This window comes from Puma concolor, chromosome A1, assembly GCF_028749965.1.
Source record: "Puma concolor isolate L17-30 chromosome A1, mPumCon1.1.hap2, whole genome shotgun sequence".
Lineage (NCBI taxonomy): Eukaryota > Metazoa > Chordata > Mammalia > Carnivora > Felidae > Puma > Puma concolor.
In genome coordinates, this window is record NC_141667.1 from 110,527,409 (window position 1) to 110,553,502 (window position 26,094).

Here is a 26,094-nt window from a genome sequence, read left to right on the forward strand (position 1 = left end):
CTGACTTTCAAACAATATGGTTTTTGGTGTTTTCTAATTAGCATTAACTCCCATTTTCAACTGAGATTTTTAAACAATTCTTTAATAAAACTGTTCAGTTTATTTTAAAAATTATATAATGATAAATTTTCAAGTAAAATAACCTCAGAAACATCATTAATGTGTAAAAAATACACTGTTAAACTGGAGTAATTAAAATAGTAAGGTCAAGGGACTACAAATTTGGATTTCTGAAATAAATCTAGGCAAATCTGGCATTGTACTATCTGACAAAGGTGGTATTTCAAAACAGCAGAAAAAAGATACGCTTTTGATTAGTTTTGTGGCACAGGAGAGCTGTATCGAAGAACAATGGACACTGTCCTCCACTCCTTTATCAAAAACATTTCCACTTGGATTAAAGATTTAAATGAAATCAATAACACGAAATAAAAACATGAGAAACGATGTTCTTGAGCGTGGGGTAGCGTTTCCATAAAACCAGATAAAACAAAAGCAAAGTGAGAAAACAAAGTCAAAAGTAAACAAACTGCTGACGATTAAAGAAGATGACAACTACCACCACTGAAAACTCACACAATGAAGCCCTCTCAAAGGGCAGTGCGAATCTACACTGTTTACGCCCAAAAGCTAACAGCTCATCTTTCCAAAAATGAGTCTGATGAAGTAGCTGTGGGGGTACGCGTGGGAGTGAGAAGCCCCCTGATAGCTCTAAGGGGATATCTGTGAAATGCAGGAGAGACCACAATGTGCAGAACTTTACCAGGACTCAGAAAACAGAAAAACTACCCTAAACCATGATACGCAAGATAAGCAATGTTTATCTTGCTCAGTCTTTTAAGACCGCTCATTTAGGTCCACGCATTCCAAGCGAAGACAAGTGAGGAACTGACCTGACGGTCAGTTGGGACTTAAGGACTTAAAATTAAGACCACTGACTGTCCCCGTAAAACGAATGGTTTGCAAATTCTGACCAATCCCTGACAAGACCATTCTAAGACTAACTCCAGCACTCTCAATCTGATAAAACCCCTCCATGATTTACCCACTGAGACCCAACTCGTGGTGCCACCAAGTGTGCACTCACCCCTGCAACAACAAGCTCATCAGTTTAATTCTGCTCCTGGTTTAAAAAACAAAAAGCAAAAACCAAACTGAATGAAACACGGATGAAGAACGAAGGGCTGATTTCTGCATCTCTAACGAGCTTCTTCAGGTTTCTGATTATACTCCAAACTAGGTGGCATAAACAACAACTAATTTTTAAATTTTGAGGAATTCTGTGGAGAAGAGTAAGGACAGATGGTCTCTTCTCCACGATCTATGGGCTTCACTTGAGAAGACTTGAAGGCTGGAGGGGACTGACACTCTCCTGGGGAATCATCTATAGCGTTACTCATTCGTGTGTCTACCAGTTAATGTTCACTGTTGTCTGGGACCTCAGCTGCGTAAAACAAGACTCACATTCTCTTTGTGGACACTGGGTACCTGGGTTCCAAGAACAAATGTTTCTTGGGAACAAGGCAGAAGATAGATCTTATGATTTGACTCGGAGGGCAGAAAGCATCAGCAAGACTGACCAACTTCAAGGAAAGGAAATAGAGACCCAGAGTGTGCAAGTCACCCTGCCAAAACAGCACGTGGAATGGGACATACTATTATGGCCATTCTTGGAAAATACAATGTATCACAGAACTCTTACTTTAAAGCAAAAATCGAACAATCAAATAAAATTTCTAATAGAAAAACTGGGGTGAAGAAGAAAGGAATATAAACGAACTATAAACATCTGGAAAATGCTCAGCCTTGCTCATAATTAGAAAAAGTACATTAAAAAACAAGTTACTGCTTTCTAGCATATTGTCCAGGGTATTGAATAACTCATACCACCAATGGGCACATACTTTTAAATTCTTAGTTTTTCCTTAAAGTGAGAGCCTGGCTTTTGAGAAAATGTATGTCAAATACCCAAGCCTAAATCACCATGTTTCCCTGTCAGCCATTCTTCAATGTTCAAACGGTATTGCATGACAAAGACAGATGATTTAGCTCACAACTCTATTGCAAAAGGACTTTTCCTCATGACAACCGATGTCACAGAGAACATTCCCCTCGTGACACAGAAAGTATTTAAAAATGCATACTTGAGAGTGGTGATGTAATGAAACTGGTCATTTGTACTACTTCATCAAGAACATTCCTCAATGAAAATGGCTTTAAAAAACAAAATGTGAGTACACGGTAGTAAAAAAGAGGCTGACTACTAGCATAGTTTGCTGCCATCGCCTTTACTGATGCTCAAGGGCCAGCTGTTATACCTGCCTTTGGGTAGGGAATGTTGTTTTTGCACAACCAGTGCAAATGCCCACACGATGACAAGAAAAATACTATCTTAGAATGGCAAATACTGTCATCACTCATAGTACTGATACATAATATCACTTATGAAATAAGAATACTCTTGAGCCCCTAGTTGTTTGCAAACTACCTTTGGAAGTGCTGCTCAAGAACTCGGTACTGTATGCAAGCGATGAATCACTTAATTTTACACCTGAAACTAGTATTACACTGTATGGTAACTGGAATTTAAATTAAAAACTTGATAAAGAAAATTTAAAAAAAGTGCTGCTCAAGAAATGCATATGACGGAGATGCATTCAATGGAATGTGATCAAATACAGCTATTCAAAGAAATGATGCAAATCTAAATGTATGCATATGGAAATAGGCTCATGCATTTACCACATTTAAAAATAATCAAGGGGCACCTGGGTGGCTCAGTCGGTTGAGCGTCCGACCTCGGCTCAGGTCATGATCTCACAGTTTTTGAGTTTGAGCCTCACATCGGGCTCTATGTTGCCAGCTCGGAGCCTGCTTCTGATTCCATGTCTCCTATCTCTCTGCTCCTCCTCTGTTCACGCTCTGCCTCTCTCTCTCTCTCTCAAAATAAATATTAAAAATATTTTTTTAAATAATCAAGCAGCATAATCTTAAAAAAAAAAAAGATTTTATTTTTAAGTAATCTCCACACCCAACATGGGGCTTGAACTCACAACCCCAAGATCAAGAGTTGTGCAATCCACTGGCTGAGCCAGCCAGGCACCCCTGTAGTGTTTACTTATGAACTACATACAGATGTTTATATATGCAAATGTTTGGAAAGAAATACGTCAGTAAAAGGCTGTCTTGGGGAAAGGTATTTCATATCATAGAATTAATTTTGTGGTTTTTAAAAGAGTATAGGTTATTGTTACAATAAAAAAAAAAATCTTCAGGGCGCCTGGGTGGCTTAGTCTGTTAAGTGCTTGACTCTTGATTTTTGGCTCAGGTCATGATCCCATAGTTGTGGGAACGAGACCCGCATGGGGCTCTGTGCTGAGTGTGGAGGCTACTTGAGATATTCTCTCTTCCTCCGCCCCTCTCCACTACTCTCACTCTCTCTAAAATTAAAACAAAACAAAACAAAAAAACACAAAACTTCAAAATAGGAACTTGCTACACAGAAGGATTCTTTGTAAAGGCTCTTTAATTTCCCCTCCCTCAAAAGACAGGCTCCTTCTAAAAACACAATTAGCATTACTGATAATTTATTAATAAAAAGAAAAAGGAAAAAGGAGGAATAAAAGAAAGAAAATAGTCTCATGTTCACTGGAATGTTACCTAAGTTATTGAAAATGTATTCTCCAAAAGGAGGCCATATTCTTCATGGATAAACACGAAGACTTTACTTAGCGTTGAGTCTAATACCACACTGCCAAAATTTCCAAATGCACACTGGCAAAGTTACTTAACTCTTTTTGATTAAGGTTTTTAGCAATAATTCAGGTAAATAAATTCAATTCAAGAAGCAATGAGGTTGCCTATTTTCTAAAACTCAACAACAATATTGAGGTCAGCAAGCAATTAATCTGACGTCTCATCTAAAAACAAAAACTCAGAAGCCATTACTTTATTTAGTTTCAAGGGCATTTTCAATGGCACTTTCTTTTCCAGAATCTTATGATTGTGATTATGTAACCTACTGTGAAAGATCTCAACCTCTGTATCTCAAACTATTTTTTGATTAACATTTTAGCTTGATCACAGAAAGAACTGCTTTCTCAGGAGGATGCCTGGTTATCAATTTGTGTCTTTATTACATCTCTGTTGGATTATTTCAATTCATTGTTGCCCATCCTCTTGAACTGTTTTAATGTCATTTTCAAGCATATACTTTGTAAGAGCTGAATTACCTATTAAAACAGTGTATTACTAAGATTTGGGTAAGTTTAACGTTGATTTTGAGCATCTCACTTATCAGGAAAGCTATGTTCAATCTACAATTTTGAAATATTTTATACAGATATCCTTAGGTAAAGTTATGTGCCTTAGGACAACCTTTTTTACATTTCAGCATCATCTGGAAATGAAGATAAGGATACTTTAACAACAGCATTAATAGTCAGGTAATTGAACTTAGAGAATGCAGACTCAGAGAGAAACATACATAAAAAGGAAATCCTCTCATTGTACGAAACCGGCTTTGTAATAAGCTAATGGTATTCAATGTCTGTAAAGAATATGTATTTATTACCAATCAATATACACCAGAAGACAGGTTCTATGGGTATACATAATAGTAGAGGAAATACTAATTATAATGATCAATGCTTTGGACATGGTGAGCATACACAAATGTATGTTGAATAAACACAAAAGAGAAACCATCCATTTTCAAGAAGCTACTCTTGCCATTGTGTTGAAGTCAAGAGCAAACAGTTGCATAACTGCAGCAGACAGGAATATAGTATTTGACAAAGAGTTAAGAGAAGTGTTTTCAAGAGAATGCAGAAGGGTGAGGATCTGCACACAATTTTAATAAGTTAGATCTTCTATAATCAGATTTGGCTGAAAATATGTGGGTGACAACCAACACAGAAGTGACAGCAAATAAGTCATATGGATAAAAATTACTTTAATAGTACAAATGCTTTCTTTGCAAAACCGGAAGCAATCATTTGTAATCAGAACTCTGTAAACTGCTATTTAATATTAAAATTTAAAAACTAAATTTCCACGAGGCAGGGGCACAAACACAAACTGTACCTCTTCATAACAGCTTCATGAGACATCAATAAAAACAGTCACAATTCACAACTGGGATCTACTTGATGTTCGTAAAAATTCAGTTCTTGAGTAGGACTGCTTTTTCCTACTATCGATCTACAGACTTTAAAGACCACTATGTATCAAAGGCTGAAGAAAAAACTGAAGTCATCTCAGCAATTCTGAAGGGAAAAGGAATCACAGGGCAAAATGGAAGGGAACAAATGTGAGTACTTCTCCTCTGATGGTTATAAATAAAGCACTCATGCCTACCCTTTTGTGGCTTCATTCAAGCAGTAGCATGAAATATACCCAGTAGTGTAAGATAAATCTGACACTATCAGAGATTTTCTGTGGTCATCTACAATACTGTTATGGATTACGCAAATGCTCTATAAATACTCTGCATTGTTAAGTAAAAAAAAAAACAAAAAAACAAAAAAACAAAACAACAACACAAAACAAACAAAAAAACACCTAGAAGACAGAATGCTATCATCCACTGTCATCAAAATAAAATTTGATTAACTTTACAAATTAACTACGGAGTAAATACAAACAAAATAGTTTTTACTTTCAATTTTATTCTAAAAGATTAATTCAGTAAAGAGAAAATTTTAAAAAGTTTTCTTTCAGTATTTTAATTTTTTTCACGTTTCTTATTTTTGAGAGAGAGACAGAGCACAAGCGGGGAAGGGGCAGAGAGAGAGGGAGACACAGAATCTGAAGCAGGCTCCAGTCTCTGAGCTGTCAGCAGAAAGCCCGACGCGGGGTTCGAACCCATGAACCATGATATCATGACCTGAGCTGAAGTCGGATGCTTAACTGACTGAGCTACCCAGGCGCCCCGCTTTCAGTATTTTAAAGATGCTGTTCTGCTGTCAGCCTGTCTGCATAGTTTCTGATGACAATTTGTTATCATTCTTATCTCTTATCCTCTCTGTATAATGCATCTTTTTTCCTCCCTGTTTTAAGATTTTCTCTTCAACACTGGATGTAAGTATCAAGTTGATTGTGATATGCCTTGGTCTACAGTCTTTTTTCCTGTGCTTGGGGTTCTCGGAGTTTCTGGGACTTCTGAACTCATAGTTTTCATTAAATTTGGAAAAATTCTGGCCATCATTTCTTCAAATATTTCTTTTGTTCTTTTTGTCATGCGGGGACCTGTGTAACTTGTACATGAGGATGCTTGCACCCATCCTACACAGCTTACCTCCCTTCCTTTGTTGGGTTTTTTCCTGTTTCTTTTTGGAGACTTTCTATTTCTGCATCTTCATATTCACTCATCTTTTGTTCCCTAATACTTCATCTACATTAACCCCACCAGATATTCCAGATTTTAATCGCTACAGGTTCATTTCACTTTTTAAAATATCTTTAACATCTGTATTTACCAGATTAATCTTTCCTCTAGCTTCTCAACTGAGGGAACACAGTTATAAAAACTGTTTTAATCATCTTTTCTACCATTTCTACCATATGTATCTATTCTTGGGAAGTTATAAGTGATTGACTTTTCCCCCTCAGTAGGGGGACTTTCCAGCTTCTTTGCATGCCAGTAGGTTTTTACTGGATGCCAGGCATTATAAATTCTGCCCTGTTAGATACTGGAAATTTTTCTAGATGACAGTCATGAGTTTTGTTCTAGGATGTGACTACATTGCTTGGTAACAGTTCAATCTTTTCAGATTTTGCTTTTACCTTTGTTTGGCAGGATCAGAACAATACCTAATACGGGGATAATTCTGTACCAACACGGACACACACTTGTGAACCCTCTATCTAATGCCCTATCATTCCTGAGGGTTTGCACTCTGACAACACGATCTAGTCCTGGCTGTGTCAGCTCAGAATACCGTTCCCCTCAAAATCCTTCCTGGAGGCTCTTTCCCTGGCCATGGGTAACTTCTGCACTTCTATGTGCTGATCAGTACTCAGCTAAAGACTCAGAAGGGACCCTCCCAAGATCCCCCAAGTTCTAAGCGGGCTACTCCCTCTTCTTTGGTAATTCAAGCCGCTCTGGCGTCTTCCAGCTTCATCTCCTCAAATCAGAGAGACCAGCAGGCTCCCTGTGCCCTCCCCCTACCCCAAGCGGGCTCCCTGTGCCTCTCCTCTCCCTCCAGGTAGCAAACTGTGGCAACCAGAGGGTTTGTTTTCTTCTTCTCAGAGATCATTATGCTTCATATTCTGATTTGCAGTTTCTTAAAAAAAAAAGCTGTTTCACATAATTTTGTCTTGTTTTCAGTGATTTTAGGTAGAAGGATCATTTCAAAGCCTGTATCTCCATCTTTGTAAGAAACAACCCCAATTTAACAAATTTACAGTCTCAAAAAAACAAAGGAAATTATATCTCTTGTCTAAAGCATCCATCATGCGGGGCAAGGCTTCTCTCCTAAATCTGCCCTTCAGACCTCATCTTCGACTCTCTGTCATCTTCCGACACATAACACTCAGTTCACACCAGCACTGTACCTGATGCATGCTCAATGATTTGTTCAAGAAAACAGATAAAATGTGTATTAACCTGAAAGTCATCCTCTTACTTTTAGGACACAGAAAGCAAACTGGAAAGGAATCTTTGGAAACATTGGCTTGTGAAAAACATACTCCTGGGGCGCCTGGGTGGCGCAGTCGGTTAAGCGTCCGACTTCGGCCAGGTCACGATCTCGCGGTCCGTGAGTTCGAGCCCCGCATCAGGCTCTGGGCTGATGGCTCAGAGCCTGGAGCCTGTTTCCGATTCTGTGTCTCCCTCTCTCTCTGCCCCTCCCCCGTTCATGCTCTGTCTCTCTCTGTCCCAAAAATAAATAAACGTTGAAAAACATACTCCTGCTATGGAAACCATGAGTGATATATAAGAACAATTCTCAAGTGAATTGGAAAAAAAAAAAAAAAAAAAAAAAAGGCAACAAGAATAATCCCAAGGTTCTCTTACTTTTGGGCACTGTCTCCCTGGCCCCCTAAGCCCAACTTTATTTACTATTTCTCTCGGCAGCCTACAATGCATTTGGCTCGTGGCACAGAAACACTATGCATAACCAACTAGCCAGACTTAAAAACAATTTGGTTCTAAGTGCTTCAATGTTCGCTCACTATTCAAGACAAAGAAAGCCTGTGGGCCAAGTGAAGGAAAATTAGGATGGGAAGACAACACATACTGTGTATCTGAAAACAATCAAAGATCTATATCTAAATCCTACAGGGAAAAGTAGTAGAAACAGTCAAGAGGTTATCTTCAATTGATCTTTTATTAGCCCCTAAACAAATCTTATAAAAGGTATACATCACCTCTTCCCCATAATGTACATCCTCACCCAAATCTGTGTACAAATCTCAAGGTGTTTCTAAAAGTCCCCTGGAAATCAATAGACAGGCTGAAATTTAGGTTAAGGATTTCCGCCTAAATAAATACAACACTGATCCTAAAATTTACCTCGTCATCCAGTTTCTGAATTAATAGTTGTGAAACTAGGGTCTTTGGATGTTCCCAAAGCCAAATGTACACTTGGCATTTTCCCAAGTCTTTATTTATATGTTGTTATTGGAACATTGTTTTTAGGGACTAATACTCGTATACCCTGAAACATTCCCCCCACCCCGAGGAAAGGTAGGGTATAAATGCACATAAGGTCTTAAAAATCTCCAGTTTCTATTTATCACATAATTTTTGGCACTAATTACTCATAACAAATAATATTAAATACTGTCATTCCCTCAAAATATTACTTACAGATTACAAAGTAGCTTTTTACAAGATGTCCTGTAGGGCACATTGTTAAAGCAATAAAAAGCTTGAAAAGACTAAAAGCCACATGAGCAACAACTTTGGATGAGGATCAGGTTAACGGCTAATAGTTTTCTGGAGTGTTTCCTGGATTTTATGTAAAGACCACCAATATGATGGACCACAACACACAGGATACACAGTTCTTGCCAGGATTAATTAGCTATAAAGTCAGTTAGGAACATTATGCCTGCATGGTATTGCTGCTACTTTCCCATTGGTGCCAATAAGCTTCAAGAAGAGAAAGGAGACAGTAGGTTATGGATCTAGATTTGTTTTGGGAATGAAAAGAGCAGAGATTTCTGTCATCTTAAGGCAGAGGGAAACAGATCCGATGACACTACCCTCACTAACCTGAATAGTTGTCCAAGGACCCAAAGAAAACAGGAGTATATTTTAGAGTCAATCTCTTCAAATGAAAGGGAAAAAAAGGGGAAAAAAAAGTTCTAGTAGTATATTATACATAGCATGTTAAGGTGCTTTAAATATTACAGAGAGGGCGCCTGGGTGGCGCAGTCGGTTAAGCGTCCGACTTCATCCAGGTCACGATCTCGCGGTCCGTGAGTTCGAGCCCCGCGTCAGGCTCTGGGCTGATGGCTCGGAGCCTGGAGCCTGTTTCCGATTCTGTGTCTCCCTCTCTCTCTGCCCCTCCCCCGTTCATGCTCTGTCTCTCTCTGTCCCAAAAATAAATAAAAAACGTTGAAAAAAAAAAAAAAATTAAAAAAAAAAAAATAAATATTACAGAGAATGCCTTAGTTTAAGAAACTTTAATATGTAATATAAAAAATGCTTACTCAACAAAGCTTTACAGAAATATACAAAGATATAAGCACATACACACACCAACATAAGTGACACATGTTTCCTAATCTCAAGGAGATCACAGATGTGAGTTGCTAGGTTACATGAAGCAGAAGATGGTATAAGCAGTTGACATGTACTGAGAAGATGCTAGGTAAACCCAGGAGAGGGAGAGATTACTTCTATACCTGGGCATGGGTGAGAAGGATGATCAGTGAGTAGAGACAGCGTCTCATGAGGAAAACAATAAATAAGTAAGCTGAGGGAAGGGAAAGAGGATTACGGGGCTACTCCACACGTTAGGACAAGTCTGAGAGCTCTGTAACAGACGCCAAGAAAACCTCTGATACTCATGGAGACAAGGCATCTGGTTTAGGAGACAGAGCAGGGTGAAGAAAACAAGGCGCAAAAGGCTGGGTGGAATCACGGTATCTATAAAAGACGGTCAGGGAATTTCACTCCTATTATAGTGGTTCTCAACCCTGGCTGGACACCAAAATAACATGTGAAGCTTTTAAGAAATACGTAAGCCTGATTTCTAGGCCCACAAACTTAGTAGGTCTAAAGTGGGGAGGCAAAGATTATGACTATGGCTTGTCCAAAGTTAGCAGCAGCAGAAAAACAAGAACATTTAGGTTAAAAGGTGGGAAAGTTAGTGAAAATAAGAGAAAGTTTATAAAAAGAGTGTGAAAGTGAGAACAAATTACAGGACTCCAGATATAGGTACACCACAGAATTTTCAGGAGACGTGGTATGGTGAAGAAGAGGTTGTGATGAGAGACGAATGTCAGAGTTCAGGATTTTGGATAAGGATCACTTTCTAATTAGGATGAGGTCAAGAGGTAGCAAGAAAGCAGGGGTGAAAAGTGTAATGGAACTGGCATGGTAAGAAAAAGCAAAAAGAAAGCTCTCTAAAGTCATAACCAGGCTGACAACGCAGGCAAGTTGAATAAGAGTATTTTCAACAATCCTATATTTACCTTGATTACTCAATGTGATAGGGCAAGGAATCTCAAAAGACAGTTCAGAAATACCAGTAAAATGATGCCTTAATTTCATATTACTTGCAACATATTTTGTTTATAAATCATGAACTTCAAGATTACTGTTAGTTAACTAAGAAAACAAAATCACAGTACCTTATCAGTGACAGCCAAATACAATTCTTTTACTAGGTCTGTTGAGTTTTTCTAGAGGTAAATAAATGAGAGCAGGAAACAATCATCTGACTGATTCTTAGTGGTTAAAATCACACTAGGAGGGTTTACAACCTCCCAACTCAACCACTAGCCTAGGATGCCCTTCCAACATTCTCTTTTGACTGAACATTTATGAAACAACATCACAGAATATTTTCAAATGAAAATAAGGTAACTTTCCTTCTGGCAATGTGCTCCAAATTCTACTAAGTAAAAGTCTAAAGGAAAGTTGATGGATTTAATAGGCAGAGAGAAGTTCTGGGGGAAGAGGTGATGACAGGAGGAGCTGGTGTAGTGCTCCAGGGAGGCAGAGGTGTAGTGCAGGCTGAGGTGGTCTGGTCTATCCACTCTGAGAAAGGGGAAAAACATGTTAGCTACCTATAAGGCTTTGATTTTCAGACAATTTCATTCCCATACTGCAGCACTTCTGTCCCTTTCTGATCCAGTGCTATATCTGACAACAGCAGCACAGGAGACAATACTCACTCGAAGGCAATATGCAAGGCCTATTCAGGATTTATGGTATTTGCCAGGAGACTTAGGGTCTGGTTATGAATTTAGCAAATAAAATGCAACCCAACCTAAAATACAATTAACTTGCTTAGATGTGCTACAGTCAAAGCGGAAAACTGTGATGCCAAGTTTGCCAATGTCATTCAGCCCACAGACACCTGGTTGTATCTGAAATTTAGTTCAGTGAGACTGCAGATTCTGCTTGAACTATATAAGGTACAAGTTAAAATTTATTAAAAAAAATTTCTTTTAATGTTTATTTATTTTAGAGACAGAGAGACAGAGCACAAGCAAGGGAAGGGGCAGAGAGAGCTGGAGACAGAATCTGAAGCAGGCTGCAGGCTCTGAGCTGTCAGCACAGAGCCCGACGTGGGGCTCGAACCCATGAACCGTGAGATCATGACCTGAGCTGAAATCGAACACTTAACCAACTGAGCCACCCAGGTGCCCCAAGATACAAGTTAAAATTTAAAACTCTGGTAGTCACATAAAAATTTGAGGCTATCAAAAGCTAAAGACTTGATTACAAACCAGTAAAAAAGTCACGTGCAGAGCTCATTCAGCAAACAGCAACTTAAGAGTACAATGTGTTAAAATGATATTTTCACTGGTTTGTAATATGGCATAAATGTTTTCAATTCTAATATACTTCTTGAGACAAATAATGGAAAAACAATAGTTCATATTCTTGGACTAGAGGGAAGATAGTTCTAAATATGTCTTCTAAAATACATTAAGATATAAGATATATTCCCACACAGGGGGCGCCTGTGTGGCTCAGTTGGTTAAGTGTCCAATTCTTGATTTCAGCACAGGTCATGATCTCATGGTTCATGAGACTGAGCCTTGCATTGGCTCTGAGCTGACAGTGTGGAGCCTGCTTGGGATTCTTGATCTCCCTCTCTCTCTGCCCCTCCTCTGCTCTCTCCCTCTCTCAAAATAAATAAATATACTAAAAAAAAAAAAAAAGACATATTCCCATAAGTGTACCCAAAAGATGAAAAACAGATCAAACTCACTGCAAGTATAAATGATCTTAAAAAGTGTTGGTCAAGAGAAATGATATTTCTCTTGAAAAAATTAATCAAATAGGAGGCCTGCAAACATCTATTAACACTAGGAAAAGAGAAAAAAATTATTGTCAAAGAAGTGAGGGGGACAAAATCCCAGCTACATTCTTTAACTGATTTATTAAAACAGGGTAAAAAATACTTCTTAGGAACACTATATATACAGAACTTCCAAGTTTCATGAACATGCTACAAATTTAGAAAACTGTGATATTTATTACTTAATCTAATAAACCTTCATAAACTTGACATTGTTAATATACATAAATAATTTCTTAAGACTATAAGCTCCATTACCCTTAGGGTTTATATATTTTGTTCACTCCAATATCCTCAATTTCAAGAAGAGTGGATCATGTAGTGGGCACTCAACAAGTACATAAAAATTTAATACTTAAATATAGTAAATACTGTTACAAAATAATTACCATCTGTGTGAATTATCATTAATGTCCTCCCTGAAATTGGGCATTCCTCACAGTGATTTCTTTAGCTCTTGGTTACAGTTGTGTCAATAACTGCAAACTACATTTAATTGTCAAAGCAAATGTACAAATTAATTAACTACCTGTTTCCTAGCCATGCTACCACAAGACATGACAAACTATACTAACTCTACAGATCTAATTCCAATTCCAGTGACTTATGGTAGCTGAGCTGTATTTGAAGCTGGTAAATTTCCCCTCAAACGTGCAGTTCTCATGCATTCTGCAATTTTAGCAAAATGGTATGTGGGATTTCTGAAAACATTTAGAAAACCTACAGAAATTTTAGAAATGAAAATCATAAAGAATGCCTCAGGCTAGGAGTCAAGAAACCTCAGTTCTAATTTCAGGCTTTACCTAAATTTGTAACTCTTGAGTAACAGGTTACTTCTCTGTGGCCTGGTTTCCTCATCAGTATCTGATCATTAAACTATTTTAAAGGTAAATGAGATGAGATTCTAAAACATTCCTTTGGAAAAAAAGGATAATGTTATGTAGATACAGTACTACTATTATTACTTCAAAGTCACATGAAACAATGATGTTTGGATAGACCGTTATTTGTGCTACCGCACTATCAGCACAGGTAAATGAAAAATTAGTGCAGTTTTAATAACGTTCAAACTTATTTATATCAACTAAAGCATTTAGTAAGCATATATAAAATTAGATTATTACATACAGAAGCAGATCACCAAAGTATTTCTGGGGCTTAAACTCAGTAATACTTAACATGAAAGAATGATCAGAAATACCTTATTAACACAGGCTACTTAGTATATATCAAATGCTTCCTTAATGCTTACTTAGCCAGTTCCATCAACTTGCCAGAAAACATTAATATGCTCAAAAACTTCAATTTGGAAAGTACACCTTACAAATGCCTAGTAAGTCACACATCACAGAAAAGAAATTATAAGCAACTTAAAATGCTAATGTACTAGCTTAATTTTTTTTAACTTTTTTTTTTTTTTTTAATGTTTACTTATTTTTGGGAGAGACAGAGAGAAAGAGCTCAAGCAGGGGAGGGGCAGAGAGAGACAGAGATACAGAATCTGAAGCAGGCTCCAGGCTGTAACTGTCAGTACAGAGCCCAGGGCAGGGCTGGAACCCAGAAACGGCGAGATCATGACCAGAGCTGAAGTCAGACACTTAACCAACAGAGCCACCCAGGCTCCCTGTACTAGCTTAATTCTTTATGGAAGAGGTCACAAAATTGTCATTCTACTCCTAGAGCATACCAGATAGGGAGAGACCTTAGAAATTAAATGAAATGCTTTCAGCTGCATTTGATCTTCTGTTAATTCCCCCCAAACAGGTAGTAGAGACAGGAGATGAATGAAAGTGGACAAAATCAAAAAGTCTGGACAGCTTCATAGCTTTCCTGAATGGCAATTCCATCCTTATTTAAAACGAACAATGAGAATGATCATAATTTGATGTAAGCTGATCAACCACTTTCCCGAATTTCCATCACTGGTGGCTATCGTCTGCCAAAGCAGCTACTGAAATGCAGACACCACATTTTAGGGACCACTTGAAGACAACAATGACAGTAAGTAAATCAAACTTTCAATCATGCAGACTTGTAACCAAGCAGCTGTACTTTTTCTTCCTTGTAAGTAAATATTTTCACTTAATATGAAAAACCCTTTGACACTAGACTGGTTTTTCTTTTAAATAATAATTCAGAATCATTTACCAGCAAACACCTCCACTTTTTAAAATTATAACCAAGGGACATCTAGCTAGTTCTTAAAAATTTTCTAATGATAAACATAACACAGTCAAACAATACAATTACTGAAAGATAATGCATTATTTATACTTGTAACCCTGAAGATACAGTGCGACTAATATTGTTACTGAAAAGTTACTGAAAAATTCTCATGGTATTCACAGTTAGACTTATTCAAGGCTAAGATATGTGATCCTAGCATTAACCATCAATGCTGTGGTATACTCAGCATTAAGACTAAGATATAGCTTAGTCCACCCTAGTAGAGATGACAATATAAATCTACACCGAAAAGCTACTGTGACGACTGATTTCAAACAAAATCAAACATTTGAAAAAATAATGATTTTTCTGTAAATTATTACTGCCTATGATTAGAACAATAATGGTAAAATAATCAGCTCTCAAATAGTATTTAAAATCACAAAACTTGGGGCGCCTGGGTGGCGCAGTCGGTTAAGCATCCGACTTCAGCCAGGTCACGATCTCGCGGTCCGTGAGTTCGAGCCCCGTGTCAGGCTCTGGGCTGATGGCTCGGAGCCTGGAGCCTGTTTCTGATTCTGTGTCTCCCTCTCTCTCTGCCCCTCCCCCATTCATGCTCTGTCTCTATCCCAAAAATAAATAAAAAACGTTGAAAAAAATTTTTTTTAAATCACAAAACTGAATCAAGGAACTTAAAGTGCTATTTCTGGAACTATGCTCTTACAGTGCTCTTTAAGATAACGTTTCACTTGCCTTCAAAATCAAGTTAGGATTACAATTAGTACTATATGATGTTACTGAGGATTCCTACAGGATGAAAAACAGATCTGAGTAGATTAATGTGCTAAGAGTAGATCTACCAGACTACAGGATGTGAATAGAGTGTGCACAAAAGCTGACAAATGAACAGAAGCAGAATACCCATTATTCATTACAAGTTTAGAATCCTATGAAGGAAGACGTTATAGTTTTCTGTAACACCAATTATATTTTTAATGCTTAAAATAGCGGAGGTGAGAAAAGAGAAAAGACAAACTGTTAGATGATACTGAAAGGCTATCGTCACCCTAATGAAAATGCCAAGTAAAACGGATTAAACGGTAGCACAGTTTAAAAGCAGGCTGTCAGAGCAGCGCAGCACCAGCTATACACTGAAGATGAAGCCCCTGAGGGTTAGTGTGGCGTAAGTAATTCGAGGAGGGAACATCGCAAGCAGCCTGAAATAATGACAGCTAAAATAATGAGACACCCCTAATTACTAGCTGTTCGGCATCATCCCATGTCCATTTCATATATTAATTTAGTTACTCTACTTTCGAGGGATATTAGTGTCGTTCTCAAGTACAAATGAGGAAAGGCGGCACAACAAGATTAATATTGGTGAGGCCAGGAGACTAGAATGGATTCCAAGAGGAAATGGGAAGACGTTTACTTATGTAGCGATTTTTATATTCATGGGTCACAGTAAATATTTAGAAGTTCAAGATTATAAATAATTTTAAAGGCAAAATATTTTAGGTGTTTCTGATTTATTTTCCTACCTAGCAGTTAATATAAGGTAATTTTTATAAAGGCCTGTGATTATCTGAGAAAAAATTCATTGCGAAAATTCATGAAGCAATTTCAGTAATTCTCCTAAAAACAGAAAAACATGCATCACAAATGTGGTGAGGGTCACAGGTTTTCAGTAAGTCAAAGAGTAAATCTTCTGTTCTCCTAAGACAAGAAAAAGTGATTTCAGATTAACAGTTAAACTCTACTTCATGTACGAGGAGCAAAATTTATCTGTGTTAGGAGTACACTCCAAATTTCAAAGCTCAGCTTACGTTAATTCTACAGTAAGGGATGGAAAAAGAGATCGAAAGGTGGATGAATGGACCAACAGACAGTTTCTTTCAGACCTAAAGAATGTGATAATATACAGCTCTCCCAAATTTTAAAAGCAGCTTTGGTAACTTACCATTTTTTTTCTCTTATCCTGTTCTGTGGGTGGTTCTTCATCTTCTGTTACTTTTGGTTCTTCAAGATGAGACATTAACATACAGCTACATTAAAAAAAATGTTTTAAATAAATCAAAAATGTCCATAACATGTTAAAACAAACCCTGAAAATCACTCAGAACATTGTTTCTATGTCCGAAATGTGAGGAATAGCTAGATAAGTTAGATTCATAATTTTTAAAAATATTTAACTGCACAAAGATTTAACTACAAAAATACACCTCACTTGTAAAAAAAAAGGGTCACACCAAAATACCGTAGAACATTTTACTTGAGAATTTAAGGTAGCAAGTTGCAAGGAATTTATGTATACATGATTTTTAAACCATACGTCACTTGTCATAATAGCAGTAATTTAAACAAATACCATCATTAAAACAATACTAATTATGCAATAAGCTACTCTGTTCTTCAAGTGACATTACTATGCTATAAGGAACTTGTCCTTGATAGCACTTGTACATGCAGGACAGTCATAAATCATTTCATTTTGATTATCTGCACGACTGCTCTTCACCATTAACAGAGATAATAGAAATATAGTTTCCTATTCAGTCAATAGTTTCTCTCTTCCAAGGAGATAAGAAATAAATACTGTCTAGTGAATCAAACTGATGGAATAAACCTCACTGCTTCCTAATTTAGAAAAGTACAATTCAGTAATTTATCAGTCATAGGTTTCTAACTAATAAACTGGGGCAAAGAAAGCTTGGTTTCTCTTCTTTCTTGTAGTATGTACAGAAGAAACCTAATTCTTAACTCAGTTGTGTAAACAGCTTTTAATTCAAGGTTAAAGACAAGTGCTGACACCAGAAACTTGATCAGGCTCACTCTTGCAAGGGACATGAGTCTCGCTTCCCATTCCTCACCACTAAAGAAAACAATTTTTGCAACAACTACCTATGACCCAGTCAGTGCACACTGGTACGATAAAATGGTAAGAACCTTAAACTGCAATCAGGAACAGCAAGAGCTTAATCTCTAACTCACTGACTGCATGGTCTTAACCTCTCGAAGCTGCAATGCTTTCATCCACCATGATATACTATGATGTAACACAACTAGTTGGCCAAGGAACCCTAGCACAAAGTGAGAAATTATGAATTATCCCAGCCCAAACACGATTCAGTAAAGTGAAATGTGTAGTAAACAATCTCAATCCCAGTTTGTATTTTAGAACTGAATAAAAAGGAGTTCCTATACGAGCTATTTTATGTCTGCTGCAGATCTGAATTCTAACTGCAATGAATGTGGATCTCCTTCCTTCATCATATTCCAAAATCTGTTCATTCACTTGTAGAGTAAAAAAATCTCAGGATGCCTGGGTGGCTCAGTTGCTTAAGCATCAGACTCTTGAATTAGGCTCAGGTCATGATCTCACAGTTCTTGAGTTAGAGCCTGCATCAGGCTCTGCACATACAGTGAGACCCTGCTTGGGATTCTCTCTCTCTCTCTGCCCCTCTTCCACTGTCAAAATAATTGAACTTAAAAAAAAAAAAAATCTCTGCTCTCTCTTCTCTAAGTTAAATGATTTATTACATAAATAATGGAGTATATTCTGAATATAAATATACATTTACACATATATTTTCTCTCCACTGACTAAAAATTACTGAGAGGGCAGAATATTTTTCCTTTGCAATTCTGCAAACTGTATTCATCTGGGTCTCTGGAAGGTGTAAAGTGGGGGGAAAAAGTGAATTTGAAAAACCCAAAGATGAAATTCTCTCCTGCAGGAAAATTTCTAATTAAAAGTCAAATCTTATTTTTTTGACAAAGATTAAGGATAAGGAATCATGATTTATATAAAAGGCATGTGGGCCAAGAATGTAATAATAGTAATAAAATAGTAACAGTCTAAAATAGGGAAGACTAATATGAGAACACAGGCAGCCAGCCACCTCTCACAGCGCCCACCCCCTCACTGAACAGATTCAGGAACTGTAGACCACTAAATCAGAAACTTTCCTGGTAAGAAACGCCAACCAATGAAACACAACCAACTATGTTAGCATGCAACATGGAACCCTTTAAATCATTTCTAATTTAAAAGGTACATGCAATAAAACAAACTCACTTAATCTAAACAAACTCACTTCTAAAAAGTCACAATGAAACTCAAACTGACAATATTATTCAAGTGGTCTCTGGAGTAGACACTTTGGTTGATTATGTCTCCCTCCTAAAAGAACCCTGTATTTGTCCAGTATCTTCTTCTTCCATGCCACTAAATGCTTCGACATCACCATTTGCTTCAGTAAAAGCTGATCCCAGAGCCAGTGCCTCCAGAAGCAATCACAGCAGTCCTATTCCCCTGGTCTTTCAATAGAAGCATGTTTAAAAAATTCTAGCCAATTCTACATGAAAATGCTGGCTGAATCCTGTCGTTCTTTTTACTTCCTAACTTTGGCAAGGGGTTGTCAGTTTCTTTTCCCAATGTGCCTAAAAATGAAATATTTTTTCAGGAACAAAAGGGAAAGCACTCTCACCAAAGACAAGTAGAAGGCAAATCTCAAGCCTCAGTAATATATTTTCCTGGTTTAATGAATTATTTCTACTAAAATACAAACGTAAAAAGAAATGCAAAAGAATGAAACTGAACCACTATCTTATGCCAGACACAAAAATTAACCCAAAATGGATAAAAGACTTGAATGTTAAGACCGGAAGCCAAAACTCCTAGAAGAAAACGTTAAGTGGTAAGTAAGCTCCTTGACGTCAGTCTTCGGATGATGACTCTTTTTGGATCTAACTCCAAAACAAAGACAACAAAAGCAAAAACACACAATTGGAAGTATACATCAAACTAAAAACAACATTCAGAGAGAGAACAGACTGGTGGTTGCCAGAGTTGGGAAAGCGGTGAGGGGTGGACCAAAACGGGTCACGGGGGTCAAATAATACAAACTTACAGTTACAAAATACCTGTCATCATTTCTTCCCAGTCCTTCCTCTACAATCTACCTCAAATTCATATCAACGGCGCTCACCAGGAGTAGTAAAACAGTTACCTGAAGGGCTTCCCCATCTCCCAGGCAGCATATTCACAATTTTTACAGGGCATATGACTCTCCTGGGTTCCTGTTTACCAGGCAGGTTCTACTGCCTTAGCCCTAGGAATTTGTATATAATGGGTCTGGACTGGGGAAGGGAAGTGTGCTATCTTAACAAGCATCCCAGGATGTTTCATTGATCTAAGACCACTCACTGTGAGTCTTTCCATCCCTCCCAGTCATCCTCTACACTGCACTCAAGTGACCATTCTGAAGTATATATCTGTTCTCAGCACTGCCAATGAACCTCCACTAACTACACAAGCTACTCTGAAATCCGTTTCAAGTTACTTTACTAGCTGGTTCTAATCCACTACATTTTCTCTGGAGTTATTCCCAGTTTCCCCAGAACCCTTCTTCACCTGTAGCTGGTACTGCTCCACAGGTCCCCATATCCCCTTCTAGGCAGGGAACGCTCTCAGGACAGAGCCTCAGTGCTTCCTCACACAGTACACTGCCTGCCATAAACAAGTCTGAATAAAGAGATGATGTGTCAACCAGGCTTCTTTACTGTGGACCAAAAAGCACCCAGGTATTTGGTTAAATATTATTCTGGGTGTTTCTAGATGAGATTAACACATGAATGTGGACATTGAGTAAAGCAGATTGCCCTCCCCAGTGTGGGTGGGCCTCAATCTATCACTTGAAGGCTTGAACAAAAAAAAAAGGTCTAATTAAAAGAGAATTCAAACTCTCTTTTAGTTGGAACATCAGTCTTCTCTGGTTTTCTCACTTAGACTAGAACTTACAACACTGGCTCTCCTGCTTTTCAGGACTTTGGACTTAGACTGAAACTATACCATTAGCCCTCCTGGGTCTCTAGTTTGCCAAATGAGGATCTTGGGACTTCTCAGCCTCCAAAATCACATGAACCAACACTTTATAATATTGATATTTATGTGATTCTAAGCATAGAACAATAAATATAAGTCTCTCTGGCATTCTCTCTCTCCCTTTAATATATATTGGTTCTGTCTATATGGAAAACCCCCGACTAACATACTACTTACAGAGGTGAAAAAAACAGGGTTTTCTTTCTTTCTTCTACTTTACTTTCTTTCTTTTACTTTACTGAGACCACAATGGGAAATTCAACAGAACTAAAAATATTAAATAAAGTTGAATAAACTGTTCTGATAAACTGTTCCAATAAACAGGAAGGGAAGCTGGAGGCTAAGTTAGCTACAGAAGTAAATATTTCATGTTTCTCAAGTGCCATTTTCTGAAAGTCTACTTATACCCTACAGTTGAATGAACTGCAATTTCTAGAACTTTATTTAATTCACAGAATTACAGAATAGGAAGGTTATCAGAATTCTTGTCTAACCTGTCTCAGAAACTTAGAAAAGTCAGGAAAACAGTTTCTACACTGTGCTTCCACATGCCAAATACCAGCCCCAGGGAAAAGGCAACGACCAGACAATTCTGGGGAAGAAAACAGGGGTTTTACATCCCAGCTACCCAGGCACCCCAGCCCTCAAGTCTAGGCCTTTCTAGTCTGGATCCCCATACCAGTGTCCTAGTCAGTCTGCCCTCCTTACGTTCACCACTTTCCTCTTCCAAACCAAAACCTTCTTCCCGGCTGAGTGGACATCTTGAGTCAGAACAGCATGATTCTAGTTTTGACGACTCCACTAAACTGCTGGGTCACTGCACTTTTCTGAGTCTCTGTAACCTAATCTTTCAAATAATGAAATTACACCAATTTCTAAACTTTATTCCTAACAACTTCCTGACCCTCATCCTTTGCATTTGCACCATTCTATCATAATGTCCACTTCCTATACCCTAAGTCCTATCCTTTCCTGAAGACTCTAACATACAGTGCCTTTTCCTTGTCTTCCTATTAAACCACAACCCAGAATTCTACTGTTTTGTGTGCTTTATTCAAAACAGATATAATGGTCTTTACTCATTACCAGTGTTCCATTTTACACCCTCCCCCTAACTAAATTATATATTCCAAAGAGGACAAGGAACATTTGTTTATATCCTGAACACTTCATAAACAGTTGCAAACTTTGTCATGTATGTATGTTATGTATAATTATGTACATACATGTATGTATGTTATGTATATTATGCATAAATATACAATATTTATAGTCATGTGGCATAAACACTATGTTAACTTTAAAAAAACCTGCCTACACGCATGGTTTCTTATTTTGGTTGTGATCACAAAAGTTTGAACGCTCCACTTCATCTGAACTCCTACATTCTTGAAAGCAAGTTTACATGCCAAACCCATTATGTCTACGTATGTTGAATAAGATTCAACAATGTATATTTGCTTTCCATGTTTTTCAACAAAATGTTCAATGGCAACCGTTCCCATTTCCTATAGATTGTTTATAAAGAACAAAGAAAACTGACTCAGTATATTACTGACATAAAGTCTAGCGGTCTTAAAGCTCATTAAGTATTGCTTATCATAAAACACATGCCCTTTATTAATAACAAGAAAAGGTATAGCAAATCTATTAACTTCAAAGGATACAATGAAATGAAATTTCAAATTTGTAGTTACATGAGAGTGTCAGCATTTCTGATAAAATGATTTTAACTATTCTCATAAAACATTAATTCTAACCGTTCTCTTTTAAAACTGGTCGAGTACCAGATGACTCTAATATTTAAAGGGGTACTTCTACCAGACAAATACAACAAATACAGGATGCTTTTCAATCATCTTTTCCCCATAACTTGCCTAATGGACAGGGGAACTTTGTTAGTTAAAAAAAAAAAAGGACATATTCAAAACATCTTAAAAAAAGGAATTTATACGCTAACATACACATAGATTATTTTTTAAAAACTTCATGCCACATCATGAACTGATTATTGGACCAAAGAAGTCCAATCTATCATTTCACTTTAGCAAAGTAAAGCTGATCTCAAGATCAAACTAATTATAAGCAAAAGAAATCTACTTTTTCTTTTTTTTTAATTTTTTTTTTTTAAACATTTATTCATTTTTTGACAGACAGAGAGAGAGCGTGAGTCAGGGAGGGGCAGAGAGAGAGGAAGACACAGAATCTGAAGCAGGCTCCAGGCTCCGAACTGCAAGCACAGAGCCTGATGCGGAGCTTGAACTCACAGACGTGAGATCATGACCTGAGCCGAAGTCGGACACTTAACTGATGGAGCCACCCAAGTAACCCCCCCGCTTTTTCTTTATGAAAGACAAAATTAAAAAGCCACCACACAGTGCTTATATAGTAGGAGTGAACAAAAATGATTCAGGATATAATTAATTACCACCCTCCCCAAGTTCAAGTACAATTAAATGATCCACCTACTCTTTGTAAGTTCCTGTTTCAGGATCTTCTGTCATGACATCATGTAAGCCTTCCACTGAGATGTTTATAATCCCACAGAATTTATCTTGGATGACACTAAAATAAAAGAAGAGCAAAACAAATTAAACTGGAGTATTTTAACCAGTAGTTATTTTTTTCTTTTCTTTTCTTTTTCTAATTATCCCTTTAAACATCAAGAGAAATTTTAGTAGTAAAATAAAAAAGGAAAGCAAACTTCCAAAATATTTCTTATAATAGAAAGAGATAGGAAAAGATATACTTTAAAAAAGTATATATAGAAGAGATTTTTATTTATAAAAAGTATTTATAAAAGTATTTATAAAAAGTATAAATTATAAAAAGTATTTACAAAAGTATTATAAAAAGTATTTATAAAAGAGATAGGAAAGATATACTTTAATATTTTCTTATTACAATAGACCTATGCTGATTTTATAACTAAAAAGATAAAGATAACAAAAATGTTTAAGATTAAAAATCTCTTTTCTTCTGAAGACAATGTCAAGAAAAGACAAGCCATCGACTGGGAAAAAAGTATTTGTAAAACATGTATGATAAAGGATTTGAATCCAGAACATATAAAGACCTCTAAAAGCTCAAGAAGACAACCACTCAATTTAAAAATTGGCAAAGACTTTCACAGACACTTCACTAGAGATATAAAGATGGCATACGAATACTTGAAAATATGTTCAGTGTTATTAGTCATCAGAGAAACGCAAATTAAAACCTCAAAGACATTTTGATTAAAAGTTAAATTAAGAAGGGTGACAATACCAGGTGCTGACAAAGATGAAAAACAATGTCATATACACACTGCTGCAAAGAATGAAAAAACGGTATCCATTTTAGAAACCACAATGGCAGTTTTTATAAAGTTAGCACACTCCATGCAAATCAGCAATCCATTCTTATGTATTTACCCAAGACCAAAACAAGTACCTTCAGACGTGAATGTAAACATTTATGGTAGGTTTATTCATAATAATTCACAACTACAAATGACCCAAATATCCATCAACCAGTGAATGGATAAACTGTAGGAAGCTTATTCAAAGAAAGTTGTTAGCAATAAAAATGAACTAAAGATACATGCAACAACTTGGATAAATCTCAAAAACATTATGCTAAGAGAATAAAAGACTCAAAATGCTACATATTGTAGGCCTCCATTTATGTGACTTTCTTGAAAGGCAAAATTATTTGTTCAGTGGTTGCTAGAGAAAGAGACAAGGGAACTTATTGGGGTGACAGGAGTGTTCTATATACAGCGTGTAGTACATCTGTGAACACTTTAAAGCTTAAAGGAGTTTTACTCTGATACTGTATTTTTTTTTTAACATTTTCTTGGTTTTTGTTTGTTTGTTTGAAAGGGAAAGTGTGAGCGAGCATGGAGAAGTGACGCAGACTCTACACCTAGCAAGCAGCCAAGATGGGGCTTGATCTCACAACCCATGAGACCACGACCTGAGCAGAAAACAAGAATCAGATCCCCAACAGAATGAGCCCCCCAGGTGCACCATATGTAACTATACTTTCTTTAATGATTCTGACTTTTAAATTTTTTTTAATGTTTACTTATTTTGAAGTAGAGATAGAGCATGAGCAGGGGAGGGGCAAAGAGAGAGAGAGTGAGACATAGAATCTGAAGCTCCAGGCTCTAAGGTGTTAGCACAGAGCCTGACACAGGGCTCGAACTTGCCGTGAGATTGTGATTTCAGCCAAAGTTAGATGCTTAACCGACTGAGCCACCAGGCGTCCCTAATGAATCCAACTTTTAAAAGGTAGAAGTCCATAACCATCCACTGAAACACTAAATTATACTATTTGAATTTAAAACTAACTGAATAAATTCTAATGTTCATCACCAGGGAACTTCTAGTATCATTTCTATAAGAGATATACAGTGTTTCTTATTCTGCATTAACATGAATGATTGTTTTAAATGTTCAGTAAAGTAGATACCAGTAACCATATTTTGGGTCATGTTCCTGCCTTTGTAAAGTCAAATGTTTTATCTGTACATTCAAATGGGATCAGATTTTAGACAAGTCAGCAGTCAAGCAAAAGTAATAACTAGCTGATGTCATTCTAAAAAAATTTTTTTTAATGTTTATTTATTTTTGAGAGAGACAGAGACAGACGGCGAGTGGGTTGGGGCAGAGAGAGAGGGAGGCACAGAATAGGAAGCAGGCTCCAGGCTCCGAACTGTAAACACAGAGCCCTACACGGGGCTCGAACTGATAAGCTGTGAGATCATGACCCGAGCCGAAGTCAGACGCTCAACGTACTGTGACACCCAGGCGCCCCCTGATGTCATTCTAATACATTTTAAGTACATATTAACACCCTATTACAGGAGTATGTATTTTTTTAAGTCACTGTATTTCCTTCATATAAGAACTAAAAAAAATCTCTCAAGAAAGACACATATAATCTACCTTATTCAGTTCAGGGAACAACCCCTAGGGGAAAAAAACAAAACAGAACTAGAAAACAAAAATTGTGCCTCAAGTTTCACCCACTAACTCGAGCACTGAGTAATCTCTAAAATTGCTGAATCACTATAATGCACACTGGAGCCTATATGACAGTATATGTTAACTATACTGGAATTAAAATTAAAAAAGAAAAAAAAGCTTTTGATATTGGGGGGAAAAAGATGGCTACTACGAGGAACTCAGAAACTAAAGGAAGCTTTTAACTTTAAAGGAAGCAGATAACTTTGAATGCTCACAGGGTCATGTGTTGCACATCTGAATGTTACCTGTCCTCTAATTCAGAGGAAAAGACTGAGAAAGGCTGTGCTATAAGTGCAAAAGCTCATTATTGACTAACAGTCTGCAGGAAGGACAAAGAAATGAAGCAACAAATGGGATGTTCTTTTTTTTTTTTAATGTTTATTTATTTTGAGAAAAAGTGCATGTGCATGCGGGGGGGGGGGGGGGGAGCAGAGAGAGAGAGAGAGCGAGAGCAAGAGAGAAACCCAAGCAGGCTCCCCTCTGTCAGCTTGGAGCCCAATAGGGGCTCAAACTCACGAACCCATGAGATCATGACCTGAGC

The 26,094-nt window shown here is 37.2% G+C and overlaps 1 protein-coding gene across 4 annotated transcripts in view; it reads right to left on the reverse strand.

The window, feature by feature from the left end:
- IPO11 (importin 11) overlaps positions 1–26,094 on the reverse strand; it is a 198,786-nt gene that overhangs the window by 14,283 nt on the left and 158,409 nt on the right. For 3 of the 4 annotated variants that reach the window (XM_025924123.2, XM_086700099.1, XM_086700100.1), the window contains 2 exons: positions 23,011–23,106; positions 16,615–16,699 (listed from right to left, as the gene is read on the reverse strand). In XM_025924123.2, the coding sequence (XP_025779908.1) occupies positions 16,615–16,699; positions 23,011–23,106 (181 nt within the window). Of the gene's footprint in view, positions 1–10,782; positions 10,858–16,614; positions 16,700–23,010; positions 23,107–26,094 lie in introns of those variants that run through there. The other variant, XM_086700109.1, reaches the window with a different exon arrangement.